Source organism: Cavia porcellus, unplaced genomic scaffold, assembly GCF_034190915.1.
Source record: "Cavia porcellus strain 051 isolate PalLab524CR breed Dunkin Hartley unplaced genomic scaffold, mCavPor4.1 scaffold_32, whole genome shotgun sequence".
Classification (NCBI taxonomy): domain Eukaryota; kingdom Metazoa; phylum Chordata; class Mammalia; order Rodentia; family Caviidae; genus Cavia; species Cavia porcellus.
Genome location: NW_026947515.1, coordinates 28932876 through 28943300, shown reverse-complemented (window position 1 = coordinate 28943300; position 10425 = coordinate 28932876). Strand labels below are relative to the sequence as shown.

General features: G+C 58.3%; 1 protein-coding gene across 1 annotated transcript; it reads left to right on the top strand.

Annotated features, from left to right (window-relative positions):
- Window positions 1–1243: 1243 nt before the first annotated feature.
- Nptx1 (neuronal pentraxin 1) lies at window positions 1244–10425 on the top strand. Its single transcript, XM_003464794.4, has 5 exons — window positions 1244–1859; window positions 2141–2348; window positions 4091–4335; window positions 5639–5818; window positions 6506–10425. The coding sequence occupies exons 1-5, from the start codon at window positions 1416–1418 to the stop codon at window positions 6725–6727; spliced, it is 1299 nt and encodes a 432-aa protein (XP_003464842.2). The 5' UTR covers window positions 1244–1415; the 3' UTR covers window positions 6728–10425.

The following is a 10425-nucleotide window of genomic DNA, read 5'->3' as shown; positions in this document are numbered from 1 at the left end:
CGGCCCAGTGGCCGCACACGGAGCTGCCTTTGAGCCCCCCCGGAGCTGACAGCCCCAGGGAGGGACCCGGTCTGGCCGGAGTCCAGGAAACGAACGGGAATAAAGAAGTGGGGGAGGGGCGGTCAGCCGGGCCAACAGGAGCGTGGTGTGGCCCGTACTCGCGCTGTCACCCCACACCAGTTTGGAATCTCCAGCCTCCGTTCCTCTGTACGCTGCGAACTTGGGCGAATAAATTTCTGAGGCGCTTTGGGCTCTGATCTCCGCGGGCCGGGACAGCGGCCCCGGGACCGAGCCCAGCATCAGAATCCGGTGGGGAATCCAGGGAGCCAAGCCCGGCAGAGCCGCTTAACCAGAAAGTAGGCTTGCGTGTGGGCGGCTGGGTGAGCTCTGCGAGTACAGTGCCAGCGCGCGGACCTCGACAGGTGCGACGCCCCTGCCCACCTCCCGGACCTTCCCCACCCCCACCTCGCGCTGTCCGGAAGGTGAGACAAGCTGGGGCGCACCGGGAACAGAAAATGCAGCACACGGCACAGACAGCCGTCTGGGAAGCGCCTGCAGCCCCCGAGGCGCGTTCCGTCCGGAACCGGGCCCACTCGGGTGGCAGGGACCGCTCCATTGGCGAGGGCGGCTTCTGAGAAATCCCCGGCTCCCTGATCACGCGGGGTGGGAGCCTCGGGGGGAGAGCTCGGCAGAGCCGGGAGCTGGGTCCTGGGAAGTCCCCACACCCCAGTATTCCATTGCTTCTAAACCCACACGGACATCTAAGAGGCGTGGAGCAGCCCCGCGACGCCCGCTCCGCGGCGCTGCCTGGCGGGCATGGACAATCGCATAGACTATCTGAGGTCGTGGGCTCGTCCCGGCTCTGGATCCTGCGGGTGCTTGGCGGAGCCTGGCGGGCTGAACCGCGTCCTGCCTCTTGGCCTCGTCGGACCTCTTCCCCCCACCCGATTCCCGAACCCCGAACCCAGAACGGTGAGAGCGTTGGGGTCGCGGCGCAGATGGCCCCTCCCTGAGCCCAGGCCCCGGGCTCGGAGCCTTCGGGGGAGCGGCGCTGCTTGGGCGGGGGCGGGCGGACGAAGGCTGCGGGGAGGGTCGGGCCTAGGCAGCCCGGGCAGAGCTCCGGCGCGACCCCCGCCGCGCACGGTCCGGGCCGCAGACAATTAAAGCGGGATTCCTCCCCCGCTGACGTCGGCGCCGAGCCCCCCCTCCCGCGGCAGCATAAAAGGCGCGGGCTCCGCAGCGCAGGCGGCAGTGGGGGCCAGGCAGCGCGCCGGCGTGCACCGCGCGGCCGAGGAGCGCGGCGCCCAAGCGCGGGCCGCCCGCGGAGCCACAGCCGAGCCCAGTCCCAGCCCGAGCCGAGCCCCACCCGAGCCGAGCCGCGCCGAGCCGGGCCGGCGCGCCAGGTGCCCGCAGCCATGCCGGCCAGCCGCGCCGCGCGCACCTGTGCGCTCCTTGCCCTCTGCCTCCTGGGCACCGGGGCCCAGGATTTCGGGCCGACGCGCTTCATCTGCACCTCAGTGCCCGTGGACGCCGACATGTGCGCAGCTTCTGTGGCCGCGGGCGGCGCGGAGGAGCTCCGGAGCAATGTGCTGCAGCTCCGCGAGACCGTGCTGCAGCAGAAGGAGACCATCCTGAGCCAGAAGGAGACCATCCGCGAGCTGACCACCAAGCTGGGCCGCTGCGAGAGTCAAGGCGTGCTGGACGCGGGTCCCGGCGAAGCCAGGGCGGGCGGCGGCCGCAAGCAGCTCGGCTCCGGCAAGAACACCATGGGCGACCTGTCCCGGACGCCGGCCGCAGAGACACTCAGCCAACTCGGGCAAACTTTGCAGTCGCTCAAAACCCGCCTGGAGAACCTCGAGGTCTGCGTGAGCCGCGGTTTCCCCTTGGGGTGATGCACCCTTGCGCCCTTTCCTGCCCTGAACCCAAGCGGTCCTGGCATCCCCCAACCCCTGCCTTATCCGCACGCTGCTGCCGCCCAAGCCTGTGGGGCCCCGCAGGCGGCCACTTGCCCTGAGCTCCCCGCCAGCGCCCCCCCCCCTCCAGCTGTCGCCCCGGGGGACCGCGCCGCGCGCCTCCTGGCTCCATCCCTTCCTACGACTACAGTAACGGTGTGGCTTTCCCTTGCCCTTGTGCCCCGCAGCAGTATAGCCGCCTCAATTCATCCAGCCAGACCAACAGCCTCAAAGATCTGCTGCAGAGCAAGATCGATGACCTGGAGCGGCAGGTGCTGTCTCGGGTGAATACGCTGGAGGAGGGCAAGGGGGGCCCCAAGAACGATACGGAGGAGAGGATCAAGATCGAGAGTGCGCTGACCTCCTTGCACCAGCGTATCAGCGAGCTGGAGAAAGGTAAGGGCTGGGGGTAGGGCATGCTGTCCACTGAGGTTTCCTCTGGAACACCACCTGGGCCAGACTTGCTGTGCAGTCCAGTTCTGGCCAGCGCACCTCGGAGTCTCTGTACCCTCAGACCCCTTCCCAGGTGCTGTTCCTCACAGAGCTGGGTGTCCACTGGCTAGAGACCTCTCCAGGAAAAAGAAACAGGGCAGGAGCAGTATTGCATGGTGCACCCGCATCCAGACACACACACCCTCACAAGATTTTTCAAGTCTGATTTGTTTAATCATCAGTAACTTTGCACAGTAGCGGTTGTTGGCCCAAACCCTCCCCATTAGCAGAGCCTAGCTAGCCTCTCACCAGCAGAGAACTGGACATCAGCCCACTTCAGCCCTTGGGCACGTTTGCTTCCAGATTCTCCAAGGTCCTGGTATCCTCTTGGGATCGCCAGGTTCTCCCCCACCTCACCCCAAATCTCTCCATCCCATACCCCTCCCTGGTTTTCTTTTCTGAGTGACCCCAAGCTTGAGTATCTTACACATCCCCACAGTGCCCCTGCTCCTGCCAACTCAGACTGGCCCTGAGCACAGAGGCGGGTGCACTGATGAGCTCTGCCTTGAAGTACCAAAAATCAAACAAGGTTGTAAAAGGGGGGAGGGGGTGTCGAGGAGCAGGGCCATGTGACCCAGCTCGGACTGCAAAATGTGCCGGATGGATTTAAACAGTGCCATCTTAAGGCGCGTTATGTAACTGAAAAACAGAACAGGGGAAAGAGGGACCTCAGCAAGGAGGGGGAGGGAGGAAGGGGAGATGCAGAAAACGAAACACTCTAGAGAGATACCAGGGGCTGGGTCCCCTCAGCCCTTACTCCAGAGCAAGAATGTGGGGGAGCACTGCACCGAAGGCCAGCCCTGTTGACACCTGGCTTTGAGGAGGAAGAGGTTGCTGGCTGGTCAGGAAGTCACTTTTGGCCTAGGGGGTGGCTTCCTCATGGACATAGGGTAGGGGAACAGGTGTGTACACAGGAGCTGGCCCGTTGTGTGCTCCTGGGCTCAGGGCAGGTGCCCACTACTCTATGTGGTGTTTCTGCAGGAGCCAGTCACACCAGGCATGCGTGGGGTGGGTGGGGGTTTGAACATTCTCTGGAGACACTGGCTGGCAGACCAGAAGCTGGTGGCCATATATAACAGGGAGACCACCAGGCCAGGAGCCTCCCTTTTCAGGAAGCTGTCTGACACCTTGTGCCTTCAACCAAGGTGGCCCCTACTGTCCTACCCTCTCAGCAGAATTCTTGGAAAAGCCTGGGGGAGGGAATTGTGCATGCCGGCCTGCGTGGCAGGCACCAGCAGCCTGGTTGTCCTGCTGAAGATCAGGAGAGCCCAAGAGGAGCAGTGAGGGATCGTGAGCACCATCACAGCCTCAGAATCAGGTCGGCTCCCAAAGGGACCACTCTGAGGGGAGCTGGCCTGGTTCATCCTTCCCCTGGAGCCACACCTTTTCAGTAGTTGACCATGTGTGCTGACTCCCCTCCCCTGGCCATGCCCAAAGTCAGGTGCCCACAGCCCCAGCCTGTATCATGTCTTGCTCTGCCTTCTCAGGAATGGCACTGTGCAGGGGTGAAATCCTGCTGGAGACTGTGGCTCAGTGCTTTTGCCAGCTGGCCAAAGGCCCTGTTTCTATCACAGGGTTTGGTGGGGACCAAACATGACTCAGATAGCAAAGTGCAGGTGTCGGGATCTGGGGTCTGTCCTCTCCAGGTCAGAAAGACAACCGCCCAGGAGACAAGTTCCAGCTCACATTCCCACTGCGAACCAACTACATGTATGCCAAGGTGCGGAAGAGCCTGCCGGAAATGTACGCCTTCACCGTGTGCATGTGGCTCAAGTCCAGCGCAGCACCGGGCGTGGGCACGCCCTTCTCCTACGCTGTGCCCGGCCAGGCCAACGAGCTGGTCCTCATCGAGTGGGGCAACAACCCAATGGAAATCCTCATTAATGACAAGGTAAGACCCCGCCCCAGGGTCTGGCAGGCAGGTAGGGCCATGGTGGCCTCCTGGAGAGAGCTAAGGGAGGTGTCTGTCTGTGGAAGACCAGAGTGGGGAGTGCGCCCTCACCTGCCCCCTTTGGAGAGTACGGAGAGCTGGGACCTTCCCCACAGGCTCTGGGATGCAGGAGTGACTGAGGATCACAGGGACCATGTGGCCCCCGTGATGATGAGCCCTATCACACAGGGGCCACAGCAAGCGAGCAGAGCCCTCTCTGTGTTGACATCACAAGTCATGTGAATCATCTAAATTAAACCAGTGTTCAGGTTTAATTGCCCTGTCATCACTTTGCAATCAATGAGTTTTGAGTTGCACTTTGGGTCTTTGGTCTCTGAAAGACTCGCCATCTCTGGTCCCTCCTGCTGATGTGACCTGGGCTCCTCCTCGATGGCCTCAGATTACCCCTGCTCCTTGTTTGGAGGATCACAGATGCTCTGAGTAAGAAGGCAAAAATGCCCCAAGAGATACTTCCCCAGTCTGGATCTACTCCCATGAAGCCCCCAACTCATAGGGCCAGGGCCACCTGACACCTTGGGAGAGGGGCGGAGAGCACCCCTTTCCCTCTCGTGAGCTCTTCTCCATTCCTGCCTTGGAATTTGCTGCCAGCTTTCAAACCCCTTTATCTTCCTGCCTTGTGGCAGTACATGGCTAAAAACCAGGCTGGAAGTTGGATTCCAAGCCCTTGTTCTTGAAGCTGTGCCCCTGGAAGGATGTGCTTTGGGGCCCCGTTTTCTCAAGTAGAAAGTGTGTGAGGGTCTGTGTTCCGCTGCACTGTTCCGCCTGCTTGGGGTGGAAAGGGCAGTACAGTTCCAGGCCCAAGGCCGGTGTGAGAGTTTAGAGGCTGGCACCGTCCTCCCATGCTGATTCTCTGCAGAGATCAGAGACTGTGGGGCCCAATTGGAGGTGTGGAGAGTTGGAAGGGAGGAGAAGCCCTGCAGGCAGTGGTGAGCACAGTCCCCACAAACACTGTCATCCCAGGGCTTGTCTTGCAGGCCAGCTGAGGGCAAAGAGGATGAATAGGAGTGAGACAGTCGTGTGCCCAGATGGCTATCAGAGGCACTCTTGGCCAGGCAATGGATTTCCTGTAGGATTCCATGACCCACCGCAGGCAGGGCTGATGGACGGTAACCACTGCAAGGAAGCTGCCTTGGGAATTCAGGATGGTTCCCAGTGTTCATTGTTAAAGTGGCGGGAGAGGAAGCACCGTTGAAGCGGGGTGGCGCTCCCAAACCCATGACGGAGTCATTTGTTCTCGTCCCAGGTGGCCAAGCTGCCCTTTGTGATTAATGATGGGAAGTGGCACCACATCTGCGTCACCTGGACCACCAGGGATGGGGTCTGGGAAGCCTACCAGGATGGCACCCAAGGTGGCAACGGCGAGAACCTGGCTCCCTACCACCCCATCAAGCCGCAGGGTGTGCTGGTGCTGGGCCAGGAACAGGTACTAGCTCTGGGTGCGGGAGGCATCTGGTACCAGAGCAGAGGCCTGGGCAGGAGAAGGGGAGCTGGTGGGAGCTGGGCGTGGGGTGAAGATGGACTGAGAAGCAGCTGAGGGCAGCAAGGGCAAAACCCTTGCTCTGGGTGAGCTGCTTCAGGAATTCAGGCAGAAGTGAACTTGGGGACCAGTGCTCTCAGTGACTGCCCCACTCTGTTCACTGTGGAAGGGCCAATTTTGCTTTTAGTGATGAATAATTTAGTTCTGATGAAATGGTTCATCCATCAGGTACTTGGGAGGGAGATGAAGGCCCAGAGAAGCCAGGCCTTTTATTCCTGTTGGGATGTAGTTGACTGCACCTGGCAGAGGGGTATCTGATTGGGGCCCCAGGCCTGCTGTCATGGTTGTCCACAGCCCTGCTGACCCCTTGCTGGCCAAGGGACTGGCTGCAGGAGGAGCAGAGTTCAGAGGCCCCAGGGGAAGTTCTGAATCTAAAGCACAGGAGGCTGGCACTGGTGCTTTTTCTGGGCTCCTCTCAGGGAGGGACAGATGTCTGGCTGAAGACACAGGGACAGGAAACAAGCTGGTACCAGAGTAGATTGGGGACCTCCTGTGGGGAGACACACTCCCTCTGCCAGGCTCAAAGACCACCCAGCAAGCCCCTTTACCCTCATCCCTTGCTCTTCTCCAAAGGACACTCTGGGTGGTGGATTTGATGCCACCCAGGCGTTTGTGGGCGAGCTGGCCCACTTCAACATCTGGGACCGCAAGCTGACCCCAGGGGAAGTGTCCAACCTAGCCACCTGCAGCGCCAAGGCCCTCTCTGGCAATGTCATTGCCTGGGCAGAGTCCCAAATTGAGATCTACGGCGGAGCCACCAAGTGGACTTTCGAGGCCTGTCGCCAGATCAACTGACAGCTTCCGGCCAGGGCTGAGCCCCAGGTCCCGCACCCGCCCACCCTGCTTGTGCGGTGATGATCCATCGTCTCTTCTTTCCCTTCCCCCAGGAATGAATCAAGGCCTCGGCCCCTGCACACACACACACATGCACGCACACGCACACAGCCTCCTTGTGTGTTTTGACCTCCTTGTGCACAGGAAGCAGTCCTGGTTCTCCTCTGTCCCCGAGGACACCCCACTTCTCCCTAGAAGTCCTGCTGTTCCCCAGGCCTGCCCTGAGACTGCAGCTGAGTGGGTACTGGAATAGGAGAGAGACAGAGAGAAGACGCTTGTGCACATGAGTGTGTGTACCTGGAGGTGTGGCTGGGGGAAGCTTTTAGAGTGAGGTGTTTCATTTCCTCCTCCTTTGTGGCTGTGGGAAGTCTCAGAATGGGTCAGAAGTCTGTTTGCCCACTCCAGCATCTGCCTGTGTGCAGCTTCTCCAGCACAGCCATTGTCTTCCTTTGCAGACACCTTGCGGAAAGCTCCCTCCTGACATCGCAATGTCTTTCAGTGGTTTGCTAGGACTGGGTGGGCCTTTCCACAGAGGGTTTTCATTTGGAACTAGGGGTGCATGCTCTGAAGGCCGAGGCTAACTGTCCTGGGATACAACCCCTGCTAGCTGCCATGTGTCTGCTACAGCAGAGGCAGTTGGGACCAAGGAAGGCCTGCAGGTGTTCTCAGTGGCTCTGTCCCTTGCCTTCTCACCTCTTTGCACCCTTCAGGGCTGGGACCTGTCATACACTTTTAGCCACTGGTGCTGCCTCTGGCAGTGGGAAACCAGAGGCTTCCAATAGAGGCCACTGGATGAGAGACCCACCTGCTGATTGAAACCCAGCCCCAAAGGCCCTGGAGAGCTTCACCCAGCCATTCCATGGGAAGGAGGTCCCCATGGCACTGCTGACAGCCATATTCCTCCACGCATCCCCAGACCCTAGGTGGCTGGAGCTGGAAGACCCCTCCTGCAGAGCCACGCGTGGCCAGGGCAAGGCTGAAGCCCCTCCTCTGGCTCATGGGCCTTCTGCCTGGAAGCCGCCCATAACCTGCTGCTGGCCCACAACACGGACTTGTGTCCAGAATCTTTGGCTTCTTTTTCCCCCATGAAAAACAGCATGAATATTTCCTTCTAGTATTTCTGAAGAGGGGAGAAAAAGCTGTGCATGTATGTGTGTGTGTGTGAGCGTGCGTGCCTGTGTGTGTGTGTGAGAGAGTGAACACTCCAGAGGTTGTGCCCAGGATAAGGCGAGCCCCTGCTTTGTCCTGGATCTGCCAGGCACACTGAGGACCCTCAGGACCCCTGTCCAGGAGTCTAACTCAGGAAAGGCTGGTGAGCCTTTCCAGAAGTCCTCTGTGCTGCCTGGCTCGTCTGCAGCTGCAGACACCTCCTCAGAGGTGGGTGCGTGCCCGGCACTCCCTCCGGGGCACCTGCCTCCTCCGGCGCTGGTCCACCGCGTGTCGGAAACCTAGTGCATCCGTGTGTGTCTGTGTTGGTGTCTCTGTGTCACTGTACTTGTGGGTGTCTGCACGGTACAGGTCGCCACTCTGCAATGCATCACTCTTCAGAGAGGGTGCGGATGTGGCACCATGCTGCGTGTCATTGTTCAACAGTGGCTTTTTCTTAGATAATTGTGCTTCCTCAGTGCCGTCGGGTTGTGGCATCCTTGGCTCTGCAGGGATCTTCTCTGTTTGCATGTTCCTCGGGGTGGCGTGTTCTTTGCTCCCTCGGTCCGATGTGTGTTCCCCTGCCTGCATGGACTTTCCCAGTTCTGTGTTGTGTGCTGAGTGCCACCCAGTGTTCTGTGACCACCCATGTAACTACTGAAAATGTCTGGGTAAGCAAGCCAGGGGTGTTGGAGGGGGTTGAGAGAGAGGCCAGTGTCCTTCTCCTCCTCCCCACTCCCCAAACACACCAAGAAGCATCTCGAACATGTAGGTTGAGAACAAGCCCCAATGATACCACGGTTGGGAGAGAGAGCTTGGAATCACCTTTCCAGACTGGGTCGAGCCCCACCCTCACTCCAGCCACCTGGGAGCCATCCTTGGCTCGGCCCAGAGCGTCTGTGCCCAGTGCACTCCTGCTGGCACCTGCCACCAGCCCCTGCCCCTGCCGATACGGACCCCAGACCACCACTGCCAAGTGGCAAGGTGGGAGCTGTCCGTTCAGGACCACAAGCCATCCTCCGCCCTAGCTAGAGGACGGAGCACATACCGGATGCTTATGCCTATGACCCTGACCCTCCAGCTTCCTGGGCCCCTCCCTTTCCTTTTGCTGCCCCCTGATGCACCCGTGGTGCCCGGGACAGAAGCTGACATTTAGCTCCCGCCCCACCCCAACCGGAGTCTGTGCCAAGCCCCCGACTCCCTCACTGTGTTCATACTTGGCACTGTGCTGGCCCCGAGAAAGGTAGATGACAGCAGCAAATCTATCCACACCGTTCCCATTGACTCCTTAATCTGATTGATGTTCCCTCTTGCACTGAATAATACATGCCTCTCTCAGGTAAGCCATTTTATAAAATAAGAAGATAAAAAAAAAAAGCACTGTTGAGACAGTGTTTGCTTCTGCCGAGCTGGTGTCCGACAGCTCCCTGGGGGTCCGGGTGGGATAGCTGCCACGGAGGCTCCCCAGGCCTTGGGGGGCCTAGAGCCCACTTGAATCGTAAAGCCTTCTTGCTTTTGATAACAGTATTATTTCTCTTACTGTAGAAGAAAAAGTTTATTACCAAACAAGAGTATTTTTATGAAAGAATAAGACAAACCTATAAATTATCTCAACCTATATCTCCCTTGAAAACACTTTCAGGCTCCACCAAACCATAGGACTGAAAGCTTGTATTTTGGAAGAAAAAGATACATTTTGTATGCTTTCTTTTCCTTTTGTAGATTCCCAATTTATTTTCTAAGACCGCAAAGATCACTCTGTCACCAGCCCTGGGACTGAGGCCGAGGGGGTGTCTTGTGGGTAGCGAGGGGGAGGGGAGAGGCTCACAGGAGGTTTGCAGTCGGTCCAGTGAGGGGCCGCCTGTGGTGAAGCTGTGTTGGGGACAGGAGGCCAAAGAGGCCACTCGGGGTGGGCCCTCTGTCTGGGAGCCGACCGGTGAAGTGGAATGGGTTGAGGATTTGAGCGTCCATTCCAACCTGTATAGAAGCATCAAGGCTAAGAGGACCGAGGCCTTCGTGATCTTACAGCCACCAGCATGTGGCTTGATGGAGTCATTGTTTCATCTCTTTAAACACAGTGCGTAAGTGTATCCTGCCAGCGATGGGGAGAGCATGGCTCCTTGCACATGGACTGAAGAACGGTTTGTTTAAAGGGAACGTCATTGAGGAGAAATGAAGCCCAATACTTAGAGTCCCAATTCTGTCTTATTTGCCAAAAAAAAGCAAGCCCCCTAAAGTTGATATTGTTATAATGTATATACTGTAAAATATGAAAGAGAATCGATGTATCTTACTTTTTCATTATTTGCTAACCAAAGCTGTACATTTTTCATACAATCTGCAGCCTTTTGGGGATCAAATGGGTCAAAACCATAGGACCTGCCACCTCCCATCTGCAATTCTGGAAATGCACTATTTCTACTGGTATTCTTGCTTTCTTTCTTTTTTCATTTTCTTGCTGAAATGACATGAATTGTTGAGTTTATTTTTACACAGTAAAGAGTGAAGAAAGA

What these genes read in the sequence shown, in the direction of transcription:
- Nptx1 (XM_003464794.4), top strand. Translation starts at nt 1,416, where the DNA reads ATGCCGGCCAGCCGCGCCGCGCGCACCTGTGCGCTCCTTGCCCTCTGC. An exon ending in CCCGCCTGGAGAACCTCGAG is followed by an intron (nt 1,860 to 2,140) that starts GTCTGCGTGAGC and finishes TGTGCCCCGCAG; the next exon opens with CAGTATAGCCGCCTCAATTC. An exon ending in TGGTGCTGGGCCAGGAACAG is followed by an intron (nt 5,819 to 6,505) that starts GTACTAGCTCTG and finishes TCTTCTCCAAAG; the next exon opens with GACACTCTGGGTGGTGGATT.